The sequence below is a fragment of the Castanea sativa genome, chromosome 4 (assembly GCF_040712315.1).
Source record: "Castanea sativa cultivar Marrone di Chiusa Pesio chromosome 4, ASM4071231v1".
Classification (NCBI taxonomy): Eukaryota; Viridiplantae; Streptophyta; class Magnoliopsida; order Fagales; family Fagaceae; genus Castanea; species Castanea sativa.
In genome coordinates this window covers 42,288,090-42,309,013 of record NC_134016.1, presented here as the reverse complement: position 1 = coordinate 42,309,013, position 20,924 = coordinate 42,288,090, and the positions used below count along the sequence as shown (strand labels likewise).

The window sequence follows — 20,924 nt, the reverse complement described above, 5'->3', positions numbered from 1 at the left end:
ATTTAATTTTTACCCTATTCACTTCTTGAGAATAAAGAAACACAAGGTACTTGTCAACTTAATGAAGCTGGGGTAGAGTTGCAAAACATATAAGTTTCATGTGAGTTTGGGTTTGATTGACTTTTGTATGAGTCTGGATGTATTCTTGGATTGGCCACACATCAGATCCTTCTTCAAGGAATCAAGAATGCAAATTACTTTAATGCTTACATGGGGTGTTGTTCTATGTAATGAGTTTTAGTTATGGGTTGTGTACCAGCATGTGTACTTGTACATATTCACTTTCTTCATTTTTGTGCAGGGTGACATTCGTGACATTTTAAATCTTAGGAAAAGTCTCTTGAGAGCAGTTTTGGGACATGCTAACTGGAAGGTATGTTTGGTATTATGAATATGACATGCTCTTTAGTTTTCTAGTTGTTCTCATTTGGTTTACAATATTTCTAATTTGTTGAAGTATTGATGTTAATGTTGATGCTGAAATCTGTGTGGTACTTGTGAATGTGATCTTAAAGACTAGAGCTTCAAATATTTTAGTTTACCACACATAAATTATCCTAATGGGTTAGAATTCTGAAGTTTTGTCTAAAAGATCTTGCGTCTAAGAAATTTGCATTATTTTCGTTAAACTTGACTTTTAGGTGGTATGATGACTTTCATCCATTGTGCTTTGTATTCTCCCTGTACTGGATATCCATGACTAAAAATATCTCGGTAAGCTCAATTTTCCATGTTCTGGTTTTAGGTGATGAAGGAAAGCATCATTTGATTGATTGTGTTTTCTCATCCCTGAAACTTAAAAGGGCTTGAACTATTAGTAGTATTTGAGAAGTTTACTAGATGTACTTGCATTGCTGGCCTGTGCTCACCTTGATCACCACAGCTACCGTCATAGTGTGGCCATGATAAAAGTACTTTGTCCATTATAACTCCTAGAAAACAAAAGAGGCAGGAATTTTCTTTTACTAGGGTAAGAAATGTGTATAGACCCCTAGGAAAATTGTATGGTTATGCCAAAATTATTTTAATTGAACCCTTAGCTTTATGAAACCTTAAATATTATAAAAAAAATAAAAATATAATCTATACTTCAAAGAGCCAGAGATTGACATGTTCTTCTTTTGGAACTATTGTGATAGACTTAAAATTTAAATTTGCACATGGACCTTAGGTGTTGCATTTTGCTATTAATTGAAGATGTTTTATATGATGCTTTATATTTCCTTTCTTCCATTTGATGTGTATTTTTCACTTTTGAAGACTGCACACTTGAATCATTGATAAATTATGTTTGTACTTGGTAGGTATCTTATATTTGATTTGTTTTTGAATGTTGTGGTATTATGTATTAGTAATTGTTTTTTTTTTATTATGTAGGAGCCTTCTATATTAAATGATCGGGTGGTATTATTCTTGCCTGCAGCAGTGTATGCTCTATGTGCTGGTTGTGCTCCTTTTAAGCAATGCTACAATGGGTTTCCTCTGTCGTACTCTTTTGTAGATGATACTGAGGCCACACTGGAACAGGTTAAGGTTTGTGTTGACCTGTTCTGATTACCATCCAACTTTGGATCACATGCATGTTGGTTTTCTCTGAGAAACCCAAAATTTGATTGTGCTTGTAGACAGAAGAGTTTGAGCACGATAGTCTTCATGAAGTGTTTGAGTGCTCTGTTGAAGTTCTTGCGAGAATTGATCAGGACTGCGGCGTTGAGGTACTGAAATATTGTGTTGAGAATCACTCCATCTCTTTGGATTTTATATGATAAATTTTGGATAAATCCCTCTCTTTTATTTTTTTCAGGTTTCCCCACTTCAAAGCCATCAGGGTGTACGGCTTCCCCGTCAGTTGAGAGATCAGCTGCTGCAGGAAATGGAGACTTATATTCTTGGATCTCTTGTGGACAAGGAAACTGAAAAGAGTCCTATTTCAGATATATTCTTTAGATGCGCGCTATTTTCAAACTTCATATATGGCTCATGTTTTACGAGGTTTGTGTCATCTTCTGACGCAGGACAGTAGCTTGAATGAGCTCTGATACCAATTCTGATATAGGATCTTTAGGCATTCTGCACTAAATTAGATTCTTGATGTAGGATCTTTAAGGCATTCAGTAATATCAACATTATGGTGTTGTACTTTGATATTTTGCATCCATTGGCATCTGATGTTGGCCCCTCGTGTTTCTTCACTGTTATGTATGCTTACAGGCTTTGTTAATTTTTTCAGGAAAAGTGAAGAAGTTTCACCATTTCTCTCTGAAATGGGCAAGTGCTTGTTAGAGTTGCTAGATCATGCTCGTGGTGTCATTCAAGGAAACTACACTAATTTTCGATCTCTCAGTTGCTTAGGCTCTGACTCCATTTTTGGTGGAACAAATGCTCTGGTTGCATCCTTACGAAGTTTCATTTGCTGTCCGATTTTCATGAAATGGAGAGATCAAGATGATCTGGATGTATTCCTCTATGGGTCGGTTATGCAATCCATGGAAAGGCTTTTACATGCACTGGTGAAACTATATGAAGAATATTCTGAATGTGTAAGGAACTTCCGTTCTGAGAACATCTTGCAGGACTTATCTGTATCTGATAACTCTGTACAAAATTCTTTCACATCTGATGGTAATAAAAGTAGGATCATGGATATGGAGTTGGATGTGAATGAAGATTCCAGAGATGTGGATATTTTAACTGTTGGTGTGAAAATTGCCACTGGCATATCCTTTTCTTCTGAGAAGTGGAAGTTCAACATTATATCTGTCATTTCGAGTTTTTTCTCAGTTTTACCCATTGTTACATGGGATATCCTTTTTGAACTCATGGGAAAAGAATCTGATCAGAAGGTATATTCCACATATGTAAATTTATGTAAAATTTTTCTTAATTGATGTGTTAAAGGTTCTATTTTTTAATTCAGGTGTGTGAAAAGATATTATACAATCTCTGTCAACATCCTTACTGGTCCTCTTCAGCAAAAATTACAGACTTGGTAAGAGAATAACTTGATGCTGTTTGCATACATTTCATCTAACAATCAATAAAGATATAAATAATAATATGCTGTACTATTTTTGATCCTTTGGCTTAATTTGCAGGTGAATTTATTTAATGACATGATTGAAATGCAAGTGAGTCTTAAGCTCAACTGTGTTAATATACTTGCTGCTATGCACGGGTTGCTTGCTTCTTTATTATCTGCGGTCAGAAAGGATAAATGTGCTGGCCCATCTTTGGGGGAGAATGATTCTAAACAGGTATTTCAAATCTTCTTGTTGCCAATGAGCCCTAGCTCGAATGCACTCCCTCCTCTCATAAGTGTGGGTGGAGGGTGAGGTCATGGGTTCAAAATGCGTTGGGTGTGTGTAACTTACCAATTAATAGGTATTAAATAAATATGTTGGGAGAGGAGAAAATTTTATTTAATGAGATATTTGAATTTGTTCTATTTCTGACTTATCATGATGAATGTTGCTGGGTTGCCTTTGTTGTGTGATTGTAATTATGGTATTCATCTAAACTTCAATTGAGAAACTTCTTGATTTGCTTTGCAGAGATTGACGCATCTTGGAGATCTGGTGAATAAAGTTGCTGACTTAGATCTTCTTGACTGGTTTGGTCGTGTCAAGCTGATTGATTGCACATGCGATTTTGTTTTACTCTGTCCGCAGATTGGTCAGGTGATTATCTTTTGACACAATTATTGGTGTGAGTGCTGAGGGTGGTGGGGGTAGTGGGACATTAAATTTACTCATAATGTCACCCAGAAGGATTTCCATAAATTTAGGTTGGAGGACCAAAAGAAAATTGAAGGCTTATGGTAAACAATGTGCAGATTTGATTTGTGTTGAGTTTTCTATGATTTCAGTAAATGAGGCTCAAGATAACAAGATATTGGGCTAAAACGTGAAGCCCTATAAAGATATTTTTTAAAATTATTATTATTATTATTTTAAGTGGGAAGGGGGGGGGGGTAGAGGAGGTACTGTTTGAGCTATAACTCTTCGTCATACTAAATGAAATTGCCCCCCTTCCCCCCCACCCTAAAAAAAGAAGAATCTTTGCCACTCCTGGTGGGGAATTCGACTTGATTGGGTCTCAAAAACCCACTATTGATGCTGACCGATGGACTTAAAATTTCTATGATTGAGATCAGTTGAACCAGCTGCCTTTCTCATTGATGGTGGAGTGGCAGAGATCTCGCCAGATCTGATGAGATTTGGCAAATCTCGAGTGGCAAAGAGTGGCAGAGAGCTACGAATGGTGGCACTGCTACGGACGACGAGACGGGTTGGTTGGAGTCAGATTTCTAGATGGGAAACCTATTGCCTGTCTGCCTGTCGTTGACTGACTCACAAGTTGGTTTGTCATTTGTGTTTTTGTCTGCTCTCATGAGTAGGTTAATATTTATGAATCTTTCTTAAGTTTCAACTTTCAAGGACATTGCCCGAGGTATTTGCAAGCGTGAAAAGGGTGGGATAGGTTCTTACAATACTTTTACTTTGAAGAAGGTAATGGTAGTTGGGTCCGATTCTGGCACAACAATTGGTGTGTAGATCAGCCTTTGAGGGAGGCATTTACTGTTCATTAGCTAGAGAGGTGTCAATGGATTCTTTGTTGGTACGATGACATGGGGGGGAAGCAGGAGCTGGGATATCGGATTTCATATGGACTTAAATGATTGGGAATTTAGTTTGTTAGCCCTAAGGTTGTAATTTTGGTGTTCAGGATATCTAAGGCCATTTTGACTCTCTCTCTGATTGCATACATTGTTTTTTGGTATTTCTTTCAATTCTTTGTTATATGTTTGCTGTGGTGTATCTGTCTACAGGCAATGATTGAAGGGTTGCTTATGTTGCTCCGAGATCCTGATTATCGAGTTAGATTTTTCCTTGCTAGACGAATTGGTGTGCTTTTCCAAACGTGGGATGGTCATAAAGAGCTATTCCAGGATATTTGGTGCGTTCCACCACAAAATTTACCATATGATGTTGACCTTTTTGTTTTTTTTCCCTCTTTTTTTGGGGGGGGGGGGGGAGGGGTGATTTGCTTTAAATTTTTTTTTGATAGATAAGAAACTTGTATCAAAAAACTGCGAAATGCAAAGAAGCACTAGCATAACAACTGTACCATAAAAGAAAGAAAAGCGCAAACATAAAAGAAAAAAAAAACACTAAGAACAAAGGAGAAGAGAGCTAAGAAAAGGAGGAAGAAAATTACTAGAGGTGAGTCCCCAAGCCCTAGCCCAATCAAAAAGAGAACCAGAAAAGAGAACGAGCATTTGGTCATCGGATCTATCTAAATCCTCAAAAGTCCGCCGATTGCATTCCTTCCAAATACACCACATCAAACACAATGGAACTAAATTCCAATTGTGCAACGAATACTTCTCCAACCAATTCCACTAGCCAAAAAGAAGATCTGACACCGTACCAGAGGGACACATGAAATCCCAAAGGTTCTATAGGCAAAAGGCCACAACCGATAAGCCTTTTCACAATGTAACAACAAGTGATCCACTGTCTCCCCACAGCAACGACACATAATACACCAATCAACAAAGTTAAAGCCCTTAAGCCTCAAGTTATCTCCTGTGAGGATCCTATCCCAAGCCGTTGTCCAAACAAAGAGAGAGACACTCCGGAGTGCCTTAACCTTCCAAATGCCTTTCCATGGAAAGACAATGGAATAAGAACCATGTAGCTTGTGATAATATGAGCGAATAGTAAAATTCCCGTTCTTTGTCAGTTTCCATCTCATACGATCACCATCAGTCACAAGAGGTAAGTTGGAAGCCAAGAATCTGAAGAAGTCATCCACCACTTCTGCCTCTCAATCATTAGGACCCTGAATGAAACGAACATCCCAAGTTCTCCTATTCCCCGCTCCTTGGCACAACAAAGATGATTCTACGGAAGCTTCTTTGTTTGCCACAAAAGAGTACAAGATCGGAAAAGCCAAATGGAGAGGAAGATCTCCACACCACCTGTCTGTTCAGAATTTCACTCTATCCCCCACCTCAACCTTAAAGTGGACATTTTTGCAAAACACTTCCCATCCCATCCGAATACTTCTCCACAGACCACACCCATGAACACCCCTTCCCAACTTAGAGGTCCATCCCCCCCATTCTTCCTCAAATTTCGAAGCTACCACCCTCCTCCAAAGCCTATTCTCCTCGATCCCAAAACGCCAAAGCCACTTTTCAAGTAAGGCTTTATTGAAAGTGGTCAATTTCCTAACACCTAAACCGCCATTAGCAATAGGCATACACACCTTATCCCAATCCAACAAATGTGTCTTAGTGCCACCCCATAAGAAGTCCCTTTGCAGCTTCTCAATTTTGTTTGCCACATGTGTAGAAATGGTGAACAAAGATAAGAAATAAGTAGGGAGGCTAGATAGCATGCTTTTAAGCAATGTCAGTCTGCCACCTTTTGACAAATACAACTTCTTCCACCCTGCTAACTTTCTTTCAATTTTTTCTAAAATAGGGTTCCAAATAGAGGAGGATTTATGGGACGTTCCCAACGGATACCAAGATAAATCATTGGCAGGGCCCCAACCCTACAACCAATAACTCCGCCAAAGTATGCACATTATTCACCTCTTCTATGGGAACCTTTTGCTCTTAGCTACGTTAACCTTCAAACCGGTCACAGTTTGAAAACAAAGTAGCAACAATCGAATATGTAGGATTTGCTCCACCGTTGCCTTACAAAACAAAATGGTATCATTTGCGAACATCAAATGTGAAACACATTCCCCTCTGCCCCTCCTATTGTCTGCCCTAAAACCACCAAGGAAACCTGCTTTCTCCATTCTCTTCACCATCCTACTAAACACCTCCATCATAATTACAAATAACATAGGAGACAGCGGATCTCCTTGTCTCAAACCTCTAGAGCTGCCAAAGAAATTAGCTGGAGACCCATTGACTAACACAGAGAACTGCACTGTAGAGATACAAGTTCGAATCCAGCTGCACCATTTTTCCCCAAAGCTCATTTTCTTCATCAACTTCAGAAGTGCCTCCCAATTCACATTATCATATGCTTTCTCAATATCTAACTTACAGATCACCCCAGGAATCTTACTCTTTGTCCGGCTGTCCACACACTCATTGGCAATGAGAACTGAATGAAGGATTTGTCTACCTCCCACAAAACTGTTTTGAGATTCAGAAATCAGTTGATCTAACACCACTTTCAATCGATTTGCCAAAACCTTGGCCAAGATCATATACATGCTCTCCACCAAACTAATAGGTCTGAAATCTCGAATGTTAGAGGCACCATTTTTTTTTTTTTTTTGATAGGTAATCAGAAAACTATTATAAATGATAGAATAAAAAGGAATACAAGGAGTTCATGATGATGAACAACTAGAAAATACAAGAAAAAGGAACAAACAGCACAACAACCGGAGGGAAGTCAGGAAACTAAGCTAAGAGAGGACAAAAACACAGAGAGAGATGAACAATCAGTAAAACCCCAACACCGAGACCACTCCAACAGGCTACGCTGGCATAAAAGCTTTAACTCATTCTTCTTCGGGATCAAAACTAAAAAGGTAGCATTTAGAGATTTCTCAAACTTACAATGCTGATAGAGCTCTTCAAAAACTGCTAAGACATCACTTTCTACAACTCTCCAACACTGATGGAAAAAGGTCATAGAAAAGCCATCTGGACCTAGAGCTTTATCCCCTTCCATATCTCTAAACACTGATATTATCTCGTCCTTCTCAAACCTCCTCTCCAACCAGCCCCTCTCCAACTCCTTAATTTGATCAAACTCTAGACCTTCCACAAAAGGTCTCCACTCTTCGAATTCTTGATACAAAGTTTTATAAAATTGAACTATTTGAGCAGCCACTTCTGCTCCTTCCTCATAAATCACCCCATCCACCTCTAAGAAACTCAGATGATTATGCCTTCTAGGGGAATTGACCATCTTGTGGAAGAACATAGTATTATTATCTCTCCTTAATGCACAACATCCTCGATTTCTGTCTCCATGAGATTTCCTCTAGAGAAAGAAGATGCTTGATTTCTGATTTTTTTGAGGCCATCCTAGTGGTAGATATTGTTAATGAATTCTTTGGCAAGTGGATATTTTTGTTTTTAGGGAGAAGCAATACATGTTGCAAGGAGAATGTCAGCATAATTCTGACATTTGGTGAAGTGAAATTGTCTTCTGCAAGAATGTCTGTGAATCTGTGATGCTGATGTCTTTAGATTACCATAATCCATAAGCACAAGTCAAATCAGATTTTCACCTGATCTCATTCCTGATAACAACTCTCTGTTAGTCTCTTAGTTCGAGCATAAATGTACATCATGATTATCACCAAAAGTACATTACGGATATTGTTACCTTCTCTAATCAGTCTGATCATCATTAGCTTTGATTTCTCTTTGGTGCCCATTTATTTGCTTTGTTGCAATGCCTTAATGCATGTACTCATTTATTGAGTTGCTGCCTAAATTTTGTACCTTTTTTATATTTCTATTTGCTAGATTGAACCATGACTACCAACTTCACTTATTCTTCCCCGTTTGGTTGAAACCATTACTGTTATTAAAGATTTTCAGGATTTTTAAGTATTAGAAAGGCCATCGGTAAGCCAGGTCACTGTTGAAAGCTATTGATTTTAATTGTTAAATAATAATATTGGATTGTCATATTCAACTATTACTTTCACCATATTCCTTAGAATTTCTCTTTGAATAAGTTGATGGTCATTTTGCAGAAATACCAGTTTTAATATTAAGTGGAAAGCCTATAGGTTCAAGATCCATTGGGTATGTGTGTAATTTACTAGTTAAAAAAATTTAGAATATATGCAGAAGAAAGACGTAGTTGGCCTATGACTTAAAATGCACTTGGAAATATTAAATTATGAAGGGTTTCATGGGGCCGCAAATAGGAATTAAAGATGGAGGATTTAATTTTGCAGCATGTATTTGAGGGAGTTAGGGTTGTTGGGTTTAGGGATTTGTGGTTGGTAATGCTGGAAAAATAGGTTGATTGAGATTCAATTAGGGAGTAACAAGCTGGGTTTAGGTGGAGTGTAATCTTATTCGGGGATTTCAGGTGGGAGCTGTGAACTCTGCTGGGGTGAGTATTTCCCATCTTTTATTTGCGGATGACACCATCATATTTTGTGAGGCCTCAAGGGAGCAGCTGCTGTCAATTAGGATGGTGTTGTCTTGTTTTCAAGCGTTTACGGGTTTGAAGGTCAATGTTGGGAAAAGCGAGATTGTCCCCGTTGGGGAGGTGAATAATCTAGATGCTTTGGCTAATGTGCTTCAGTGTAGAGTAGGCAGTTTGCCTATGAAATATTTGGGGATGCCTTTGGGATCTTCTTTTAAGTCTCCCTTGATCTGGAATCCTATTTTGGAAAAGATGGAGAAGAGGCTCTCTGGGTGGAAGCGTCTCTATTTATCTAAGGGTGGTAGGCTCATGTTATTAAAGAGTACTCTCTCAAGTCTCCCGACATACTTTCTTTCTCTCTTTACTATTCCTAAAGCAGTGGCGACTGGATTGGAAAGTATTCAGAGGAATTTCCTTTGGGGGTCTTCTGAGGGGGGTTTTAAATATCCTTTGGTGGCTTGGGATAAGGTGTGTTTACCCGTTGAGATGGGTGGATTGGGGTTAAGAAAGGTGGTGTCGTTTAATCAAGCTTTATTAGGGAAGTGGCTGTGGAGATATGGCCATGAAGATACCCACCTGTGGCGTCGGGTTATCTGTTCAAAATATGGCGAGGATCAAAGAGGGTGGAGGTCTAGAGACTGCAGGAGGTCCCATGGGTGCGGCCTTTGGAGAAGCATTAACGAAGGTTGGGAGGACTTTTCTAAGCATCTTTCTTTTGTAGTGGGGCAGGGAACTCGTATCCGTTTTTGGCATGATAGGTGGATTGGTGACGATACCCTAAAAGTTCTCTATCCTGAGCTTTATGTGTGTTCAGCGGTCAAGGATGCCTGTATCTCTGAGGTTTTGTGGATTCCAGAAGGGGGTACTGTTAGAGTTTGGAATTTAACGTTTTATAGAGCGTTTGAAGATTGGGAGTTGGCTGCTTCGTATTCTCTTCTCCGGCTTATCCAATCCTGCATTCCACAGGGTAGTAGGAGAGATACCCTTTACTGGCGGCTTAAAGGGGATGGCATATTTGACACTCGGTCTTACTACCTCGCGATCCGAGGTGCTCCAAATTCTTGGCTTCCTTGGAAGGGGGTTTGGAAACCGAAGATCCCCAAGCGCGTGGCTTTCTTTCTGTGGTCTGCTGCTCATGGTCGGATCCTCACCTTGGACAACCTTATGCTTAAGGGTCGGCCTTTGGTTAATAGGTGTTGCTTATGTTGCAAGGATGGGGAGTCGGTTAACCATCTTCTTTTGCATTGTCCTGTTACCCATTCTCTTTGGTCTTGTATGCTTCAGACCTTTGGGATTCTTTGGGTTATGCCAGGGTCGGTGGCGGAGTTGATTCCTTGTTGGCATCAGTGGCATGGAAAGGATAAGTCGGACATATGGAATTTGGTTCCAGGGTGCTTAATGTGGATTGTGTGGTTGGAACGAAATCGTCGTTCCTTTGAAGACAAAGAGAAGACCTTGGTTGAGTTGAATCTATTATGCCAGCGTAGTCTCTTAGAGTGGTCTCGTTGTTGGGGGTTTTCTAATTGCTCTTTTCTCGCTGAGTTTTTGCCCTCCCTTAACTTTGTTTCCTAGTAGATTTTTCTTATTGTTCATCATCATGAACTCCTTGTATGATTTTCTTTCCTATATTTATAAAAGCTTCCGGATTACTTATCAAAAAAAAAAAAACAAGCTGGGTATATTTTGGAGCTCAACAGTCGATAAAGGTGTGAAAAAGGAAGAAAAGCAGATCTGGTTGGTTGTTAGCAATAACTCAGTAATGCAGATATAGGTTTGTGGATTATACAAGGGTTTTTATCCTATTCCTTTTAGGGTTCTCAGGGTGTGGAATTATGATCTAGTTGCATGACTTCAGGTTACTGGAATTTAAAGAGAAAGGAATAAAAAAAAGATAAATCTAGACATTGCATATATTTTTTTTTTGATAAGTGACATTGCACCTAGTTTTTGCAGGCGTTACACCTTTGGTCGTTGACATTGCTTAGGGAAGGATTGCATCAAACAAACGTCAACACCATTATAGCTGTAAATTTATCTTTTTTTAACCATTAAAAACCACACAGAAAAAAAAAGCCCAATAAAATAACTAAACCCAAAGTAAAATGACCCAATGGTCTGAAACTACAAGCTGTTCTGGAAAACCTTAAAGCTCCAAAAAGGCCCTTGAATACTAAAAGAAAATACCACTAAAATATAACAAGACCAACCTTTTGCCACCTGCATCACTAGAGACTTGAAGTGTTGAACCATAAGAGAAGTAACAGAATCAAGTAGAATTTTGTAATGTTAAAGCCCTATTCTTGTTGTGGTCAATATTTATTGTCATGTGGTTGCAACCGTATATATTACTGTGACTAGATTCTTCTATGAATGTGAATGTTATTTTGGTTAACAGAGATTGATATTTAGATTTCGAAAAAGTGATTCTCAATACTAACATCTATTAATATTCTCTTGTAGTTCGAACTTTGGTGTTACATTGGTGGTTTCCTCAAAAGAAAAACTTGTTACAGCAAGGGAGGTCCTAGCTGCTGGTCCTCAGCCTCAACCCACGCTGGAGACTGTTATTATTACTCTAATGCACATTGCTTTTTATAGTGAGAAAGTAGAGTTGGAGGTATACGTAGCGCCTTTTCATTTATTTATTTATTTAGAGCATTTTTTATGTGAGGCAAAGGACTATGAGGTAAATACAAAGAAAAATCAAAGATGCAGTAATTAGAATATGAACCAACCCTTCTCTCTCCCCCCCTCCCTCCCAAATTTTTTTTTTCCAATTATGCAAAATGAAAAATTAATATGCATATGCATATTTATTCATTACATATTTGAATTTTCCAATAATAATAAAAAAAAGAATATGAAATGGTGGTGAAGATGTCCCTTCTTGTAATGCCTAGCTTCCTTGAAAGCGTCAATAATGAAGGTTACCAGATCTCCACCTAAGATTTAGTGCAATCAAAGTGGATGGATACCAAGTAATTTATCATGATGGATGAGCATGAATTGAATTCTGAACAAGGCCAATTCATTATTGTTAAACAATTCACCATTGGTAAAGTGGTCAATCTCCAAAAAGCATCTTACAACCTGAATCTTCAATGCCTTTTTGCCTTTATACACGAAATCTTTGTTTATTGGCATCTCTCATCTTGATGTTGAGGCAAAGAAGACAACATCAAGAGTTGATTGATTTGTTCCCCTTAACAAGAGTTAGATAATAAGTTTGATCACAGCTATTGGAGGGTATTCAATTTGCTGGTAGAAGATTGGATTATTTCTCAATGCATGTTCATATATACATACTTTGTGTATAAGTAGTCTTTTTCTTACCGATTTGTTTCAATTCCATTATGTGGAGTATAAAAAATGCCTAGCATGTTTAAAACTTGCTTCAATCCTGTTATTGGAATTACAAATTCATGCATATATATCAACTCATTATGTTTATTCGTGTTTCTTGATGGTTCATCCAGGCTGTATTTATGATGTGTGCAGTTGCTGCTATTGATCCTTGTCAGAGGTATAAAATCCATCCTGTTTCTATGGTTTGCATTATCAATTAGTAATGGTTAGTTTCTTATTATTTGCAGCCTTTTTATTTTTTATTTTTTTCAGGGAATTGGTCAACGCAGTACTTCATAATCTATCCAGACAGCTTAAGTACACATCTATGCTGAAGGTAATGAATATAGTTTTCTTCTTTTGGTAGTGTCTAAAATTTCATGAAACTAATTGAACTATTTACTTTTTAAAGGATCTGTGAGAACATTCATCTTAATGGACTTAAATTTCCTGAAAGTTGAAGTACTTCTTTGATATTCTTGAATTTCCTGTGTTCTTTGGCAGTATTTGGAGGAGCTAATGGGATCAATTCTCTTTTGCTGGGTTGCTTGTGGTGTAAGCTTAGTTGCACTTGTGGAGGTAATGTTTGTCTTAGTCTGTGTGAACAACCCTCATTGATAATATAGTTTTCTCCAACATAGGTAGGGAAACTGCTATCATATTTGGCATAGGTTGCACCTTAGTAAATTTGAGGACAGAGTTTGTAGAGATAGGGAGATGAAATTTAAAGTCTTGAAGTACATTGAAAAAAATTAAATTATAAGTTTGTACTAGCTTTTTGATTTTTTTTGTAAGTTTGTCCTTTTACAACTTTCCCCTTTTGTCTTCTTAGACCAGACAAAGGGAAGAACATCTGGGATTGACACTTTTCTTACATACAACCTAACATGTTGGAAAAGGAGCTGACATAAACACCATGCTCACAAAATTACTAGGAACTGATATGTGTCTACGGTTTAATGTATCGATTTAGGAATCAGACAAGGATGGCATCTGCTCCCTTAGAAAGAAACATTAAGTTGTTTCCCGCATTATAAACTGTAAAGAAAGTTGTGATATTCCTCCTTGCATTATTTTTACATGACATTCTCCAATACAAAGTAGGGTGACCTCAGTTTCAAGTGTTTCAAAAAGCTGTCCTTTTGTTGAACTGGAAATGATTCATGGTCGCATAATTTCTAGCCCGTAATGAAATTGTTTCTGTTCCATAAGGCATGGATCTTTTGAAAATTCAAAGATATTTATATATATGCTTGACGGGAAATTTGCATATTATGTTTTAAGTATGTATTTTTAACAAAAAAAAAGAAGGAAAAAAGGTTTTAAGTATGCATTTTTATACTATATTGCCAGGAATCAAATTCTTTACAGGTTAATTCTTTAAGTCATATACTGCCGTACTGGATGCTTCTAGTTTTAAGCTAACCAATGTGTTTGATCTTCTTGTTTGAGAAATAGATTAAGCAATGATTATTTTCTTGATTTGAGTTTATCCTAAACTACATTGATTTTTATGCTTGTTTTATTGCAACACTATGTCTTGTGCTTTATCCTTTGATGTGGCATGTCCATCTCCTGTGCATGGTATTGCATTTTAACATGTCACATTCTGACCCTGCCACTGCTCAGTAATAAATAAAAAAAGAATTAATTTCCACACACTCACACACCCCAAATAAAAACTTGGAAAATATTTGGATTTGTGGGAATTTCAGAGAATTTACAATTTGAATGCTTTGGTAGCTTTTTGATATAGTGTGTTGTAACCTGTTTGACTTATTTTGGTGGTTTAATTGGATTTGGTGCTTTTTGATATGAACTATTTCAAAAATCCATAATTTTTCATATGTTTTAGTTAAAAATGATTCATGAAACCGATAAGAAAATGCATTTGTGAACTTTATAAGTCTAAATGGTGTTAACCTATAATCCCTTACCGATTGTCCCAAAAACTTAACCTATTAAAAAATGGTGAATTTAATCACTTAACCGTAATCCTAACAAAGTTTATATTTTTCTAACGGTTTTTTCTTGGTTTGTGATATGGCATCCATAAGTGTTCCCTCTGACCACATTGCACCTGTTCAATGTAGATACGTCAACTTTTTGTTTCAGATGCCGAACCCAGTTATTTCGTTCGGTATTGTTGCCATTGGCTTCTTCCAGCTCTGGTCCTGCATGGGGATAGCTCCAACCTAAGCTGGGTCGCTAAGGTATGAGCATATTCTAATATCTATCTCATTTTTATAACAAGGGGATGGGAACCTCTAATTGCAGCTTGATATCAAGTTTCTTTGTTGAATACTTGAGTTTCTAGAATGTCATTGTTAAATATATAAGTTATAACTGTTGTGTTCTGTACATTGCTTGTTGATTGTGCTGGTGTCTGGTTCTTTTATCTCTCTTCTTAAAAATATATTTCCTTGTAAATTTGTCATTGAATCTGATGGTTGTTTGATACCAGGTTGCTTGTCAACCGTTGGCAGTTCTAGTCAGAAATCACTTTGTGCCAATCTTTGCTATATGTATGGCATTGCATTGCAGTAAGAAATCTGGGTGGGAAAAGGGAGCAGTTGTGCTTCAGAGTTCAATTTTGCGTCTTGCTGAGATTTCTGAGAGTGAACGAGACAAACTCATAAAGAAACATATGGTTTGCTCCTGCTTTCATCTCTCTCTCTCTCTCTCTCTCTCTCTATATATATATATATATATATGCATATATAAATGATTCAGGAAGTTTAAGATCTATGACATGCATAAAAATATTAGTCTAATTTAAAAGACATCACATAGTATCATGCTCTTTGAACCGTCTAATCTTTTTCTTTTTTTGGATGAGTAATGAGTAAATTTTATTGAAAAATGTATGTCACCGATACATCAGATCTTTGGTTTGATGAGTATGCTGGGTGTCTTCCTCCTAAAAATAAAAGATCTCTGAAAAATGTAAAGAGGATATGAAATCTACTAAACCAGTTGGTCACCCCGTATCAACTAAAGCCACGAAAACAATATCCATGAAAACAATGAGCTTACCAACATCAACTTAATTCTTGTAGTTGACAATTGCTGCGCCCTAAAAATCCTTTGATTACTTTCCCTCCACAAAGTCCACATCAAACATGCTTGTACTAAATCCCAAGCTCTGTGTCAGAAGGAGTTTGGCTTCCTTCTTCAACCTTCAATCAACTAAAGCATTGTCTTGGCCATCACCCACCAAACTCTGAACATCCCAAGGACAAACTTGCACAACTCCCTTGAAAAAGAGCAGTGGAATAGGAAATGATCCGGGTTCTTGCCCCTCCTCTTGCATGTGCAACTCCAATCGACTATTATCTGATTTGTTGATATGCTAGAAGGATTGAGAAATTATGTTAAATCCTAGAAAGGAAGGCTTATGCTTATTTAATTTATTTTTTAAAGAAATAATTGGTTATCAAGTGTATGGTGAGTGCTATGTATTAGTATTTTGCCGATTTTGGTGTTATGTTAATTGAAACAAGGCAGCACCTGAATCCTGCACCTTCTAACTCTATTTTGGGGAATAGGGGTTAGGGTTGATGTAGAAAGTGGTAGGGCCAATTAGGGTTTGATAGTGAAAAGTATCAGGAGTAAGGTTTAGGGTTTAATAGGCTTCTAGGGGTGTTTGCACTTTGCAGATCTGATTTGATCTAATTTTTAGATCAATCAGTTAAAGTAGAGAAATAAAAAGAGTAAATTAAAGAGCAAGTAGAAGATGAATGAGAAAGAAACAAAATGATAGTGAGATACTAGGAAATCAAATGTAGCTCTAATCTGTCAGTTCTCAATAATCTACCATATTATTAAATGTGAGTGAATAATGGTTAAATGATTAAATTCACCCTTCCCATCAGCTTAATCTTTTGGGACAAGTGGTAGTTTATCATTGTATTGGAGCAAGTGATCTTGAGTTGAAAACTTGTCTCCACTTTACCTCCAATTTAAAAAATTGAAAATTCTACGTGCTAGACCCCACATATTAAGGGAGTTTGGGCCTACATGTGAGGGATAGTATTAGAATAAAAGTTAAATGATTAAATTTATTATTTCGCATTAGTTTAAACTTTTGGAACAAGCTGAATTTTACCATTTCCTATCAAAATGAGGAAATTCTTTTAAAGATCAAGGTAACTTCTAGTTTAAACTTTTGGGATGGTTTGGTTATATCCAGAGTATAGCAATTAATGCACTAGCTAGAAGAAGTGAATTGATTCAAGTTAATGGAATGAAATAAGGTCAAGGAAGTACAAAAATAACATTAATAGAAGTAGTAAAAAAAGGACGTGTCAATTAGGGAAGTAAAAGAGAGTAAGACTTTGGATTGAATGGAATGGTGGAAAAGAATACATGTGGCCAACCCTTATTAGTCTATTGAGGATCCATGTTTGACCCCATAGTGTTTGGACTAAGGCTTGGTTATTGTTGTTGAAGGTTATTTATTTAAATTACTTTTTTTTTTTTGTAATGCTAAAGAAAACTCTAAGAAAAAAAACTCTGGCCCCACCATTGATTAAATCCTGGCCCTACATTAAAACCTTAATTAAAAATCCTGAAAAGACATAAATGGTCAAAACAATAATCTACTATATATCAGCTGACTTCCACAGACTCTTATTGTATTAAAAGGACTTCTTAAACTTATTAGGGTTTATGAGCTAGTTTAGGGCATTGACAATGGAAAATTCTTCTCCATCCAGCCCAATGGTACATCATCACTAATTTCCATGTGCATCTCTCCATGAGAGGTTCGTTATGCAAATGCTGATTTGTTCTGATCTATATTATAGTTGATAAAAAATTAATTCATATTTCTTGTTAGTCAGGACTCAGTGATTTTTTTAAAGATTCTTTAGTTATAATTTGTTGTCTGGCTTCTTTGATATTTGTAGGTATCTATTATCAGCCACATTCTTTCTCTAGCCTCTTGTGCATCAGATCCTCCGGTCCCTTTATTTTCCAAGGATACCATTGTGCATTCGGTTCAAACAGTTGTTGATGGTTTTTTGGAAATGTGCATTGCCTTTCTACACTCTTTGATTTCTCTGTGTTCCTTTGTGGAGCCTTATATTCATATTTGTTCTTACTGGACTCATGCAGGGAGGACAATCCTATAACTGCTGGTGTTGTCGATAAGATTAACATTTTTCGCCCAGATAGAGTTTTCATGGTGATGTTGCATTTTCATCTAATATGCTTTTCTGTTTCTGGGTTTTCTGCAATTTTTCATGCAAATTCCAGATCTCTTTCTTATTTCTTAGAGTTTCCTTGTATTGTGCAGTTTATAGTAGAAATGCATTATAAAATAGCAGCAGCTGTTCATCATAGGCATAAATGTCATCGGTTGGCTGGAATTGAGGTTCTTATAAATATTCTCGGGCACAGAGCTGCTGTTTCAAGTACTTCCAAGTGAGTTTACATTGAGAAGCTTTATGTTTTAGTTGTTAATGTGAAGTACTTAGAATTTGCCCATTAGTATTTTGGTCTGTTAAGATGTGGTTGAGGTGCACAGGAAGCGGAGCTGTTGTTTAAGGCCTCACATGTTTAAAACCCCCTTTCAAAAAGTCTTCTCAGATGTTGTGGGGCCTAGAGGTTTAGATTTAGGCTTCAAAAGATTTTATTTTAGTGAGGGTATTAGACTTCACCTTGTCGGAGAAAGAATTAACTTCCTTCTTTGGATTTAGTTTCTACGATTAATTAGAAAAGGTCAAGACTCAAGAGGATGATCACTTGCTGGATGTTCTTAATGTAATTTGTGAAGGTTGCTTTCTGGTTGGCTTAAAAATATTTCGGATTTTCTAGGTCTGGGGGTGCTTCACTATTTTTTTCTTTATGATTGGTGGATATTATATTTTCACTTAATGCTGCGAATTTTTACAGTATTGTTGTTTGAAAATTGGGCTATTACTTAATTTTCATGTTATACAGTGCTAATTTTGTTCAATTATGTCACATTGCAGTCAATATGACTTCTCGTTTAGATTTTCTAATGTTGAATTTATGCAGTTATCTTTTCAACTTAATTGGGCAATTCATTAGTTCTCATGCTTTACAAGACCAATGCTGTGGTATCATTTCCGCATTGCTGAGGACTTTTAAAAGTAACCCATCCGAGGAAATGATCAGTGTGCTGGGTGAACAACTTCAGGTATATGTCATATATTGATCATAAGATCTTTAGTAGTTTGCCCTTTTCTCAGTCAAAAGTTACCGCTCTCTTCTGATTGTGTGTTGCAGTTTTTGGTGTCAAAGTTGGTGGCATGTTGCATTCCATCAGAAGCTAATGGGGAGGATTCTGGAACTAGATTGTCTCAAGTTTTATCTTTGTTACTCCAGCTAACTGTAGATTCCGATCCAGCCTTTTATGATTACATCAGAGTAAGGTTTTTAGAAGCAGATTTATTTCATTTGTAATTAAGCCTTGAACTCAATTTAGTTGAAATATTGTCTGAAAATTGACAAAGATATCTTTATGACAGGAATTAGAACCATTCCCTGAAATAGATATCTTTGATAAAATACGAAAGTTTCATCAGGAATTATGCCGTGCCTACTCTCCAAGAGACCACTTATTGAAGGTAGAATGTGTTCAGCTTTCAAAAGGTTTACATTGGTTTTCAAGTAATTAGATATTGTTCACACCTTGTTTTCACTTTTTTTCCCCTTTTACTGGTCCCATTTTCAGTTCGTGAAGAGATCTTCCTATCTTCCACCGAGGTTACTTTTGTGGAGGTGATTTTCCTATTTACCATTATTGTCTGTACTCATGAAGTACATCAAATCTGAAGTTATAAAATGATATTGCTTTAAATGTTCAAAATAAGGAATAGAATTGCATAGTATTAACTTTCTTTTTTGGTGAAGAGTATCAACTTTTGATGTACTAGAAAGTTGGTTTGATTGCCTATTATTGAATTGTTCAATTTGCAATGTTCTAGTTCTGTTAATTGAAAACTTGTGATTATATATGACTTGTGAGATCCTTTATAAACTTGGTATATTCTTGCAGTCTCCAAGCACTGCACAAGAAGTTACTCATGGGTGAAACTTGTCAGAGTGGAAAGAATTCAGAAGATTTTGTGACAGATAGATATTGGAATGGTGACCATGAGATAGTGCATGCAGTCTGGACTCTTGTCCGTATGTGTGGTATAGATGATGCTGATAGTGTTAGAGCATTGGCGTCGGATTTCATTTCTAGGGTATCATTATTAGATAGTTTCACTTCATATTTTTTTATTACAGGTTCATGTAATTGGGCTTGTGACATAATCTCTGTTGGTTATGACTGCAGGTTGGTATTGGGGACCCACATTGTGTTGTTTTCCATTTGCCTGGAGATTCTAGTCACATTCATGTTTGCCAACCAATTAATCATGACACTGCTACAGGAATCAACTTTCACATGGTTACTGGCATATCTGATGAACTTTTAATGGCTATTTTGAAACTTCTGAAAAAGTACCTGATGGATGATTCTGTTAAAATAATTGATATGACATCACAAGCTCTTCGGGTGAGTGATAGACGTAACTACATAGTTTTGTGCACTATGTTTGCTTCCCCACCTCCCCCCCCCCCCCCCTTCTCTCTCTCTCTCTCTCTCTCTCAACGTGCTTGATACCTGGTCTGTGATTTGGTTGTATAATACAAAATTCATTAAAACAAGAGATAATCAAAATTTTTTGTTTTTTGGGGGGGGGGGGGGGAGTTTTAACTTATTATTTTGAAGGCTTGTGGTGAGGTATAAAATAATATCTTCATTAGCTATTTGATTAACAAAATCATGTTTGTTGTTTATTTAAATCTCAATGAAATTTAGTTTCAAAATTTTTAAGATGAGACAGTCCTTTTTCCTCTGTTGTCTTGGTACATGGAGCAAGAGAGGATGGCAAGGGTATAAGCTTGACTGGAGGGTTTCTCAGTATTTGTTTTGCACAGGAAGTCATTTTTGGATGTAAAAATAAGTAAATGTTCTACAGGGTGTAACTTGATCCTTAACGGGACAACCAATCCTAGGTGAAGGTGGGATGTCTGGCAAGTTAGCCTGCACCTTATGATTAATATATTTTTATGTCTCTTGGTGTCTGTTCTTTATCTTTTGCAGACATTATTTGGTTTAAGAAAAGCGATGATGGAAATGGAAAGGTTTAAAATATGGTTACTACTCTTAAATGCATAGTCAAAATGTTAGCCATTAAGACTAGAGTTGTTGAAGGGCTACAAGACAAAACGACTACAAAGAGAACTGTAATTGTAAATTATTGTAAAATGTACAGACCAATGGAGTTTTAGTTCATCATCCACTTTCTTAACATAAGGAACATTGTAAAAGCTAACAGATTGTTTGTAGTTGATCAATTGATTAATTATAGATGAAAATTCTCAACAGAAAACTCATTGGAA

General features: G+C 36.8%; 1 protein-coding gene across 1 annotated transcript in view; it reads left to right on the top strand.

Moving 5' to 3' along the window:
* Positions 1-20,924, top strand: part of LOC142631774 (serine/threonine-protein kinase ATM) — a 60,571-nt gene that overhangs the window by 17,181 nt on the left and 22,466 nt on the right. The window contains exons 17-40 of the mRNA XM_075806087.1: positions 302-373; positions 1,378-1,533; positions 1,626-1,715; positions 1,805-1,992; positions 2,231-2,843; positions 2,918-2,989; positions 3,096-3,254; positions 3,552-3,677; positions 4,829-4,956; positions 11,616-11,772; positions 12,632-12,678; positions 12,774-12,837; positions 13,005-13,079; positions 14,594-14,713; positions 14,965-15,150; positions 17,411-17,532; positions 17,619-17,688; positions 17,800-17,927; positions 18,525-18,666; positions 18,756-18,896; positions 18,998-19,096; positions 19,204-19,250; positions 19,528-19,720; positions 19,813-20,034. Coding sequence (XP_075662202.1) covers positions 302-373; positions 1,378-1,533; positions 1,626-1,715; positions 1,805-1,992; positions 2,231-2,843; positions 2,918-2,989; positions 3,096-3,254; positions 3,552-3,677; positions 4,829-4,956; positions 11,616-11,772; positions 12,632-12,678; positions 12,774-12,837; positions 13,005-13,079; positions 14,594-14,713; positions 14,965-15,150; positions 17,411-17,532; positions 17,619-17,688; positions 17,800-17,927; positions 18,525-18,666; positions 18,756-18,896; positions 18,998-19,096; positions 19,204-19,250; positions 19,528-19,720; positions 19,813-20,034 — 3,417 coding nt within the window. The remainder of the gene's footprint in view (positions 1-301; positions 374-1,377; positions 1,534-1,625; positions 1,716-1,804; positions 1,993-2,230; positions 2,844-2,917; positions 2,990-3,095; positions 3,255-3,551; positions 3,678-4,828; positions 4,957-11,615; positions 11,773-12,631; positions 12,679-12,773; positions 12,838-13,004; positions 13,080-14,593; positions 14,714-14,964; positions 15,151-17,410; positions 17,533-17,618; positions 17,689-17,799; positions 17,928-18,524; positions 18,667-18,755; positions 18,897-18,997; positions 19,097-19,203; positions 19,251-19,527; positions 19,721-19,812; positions 20,035-20,924) is intronic.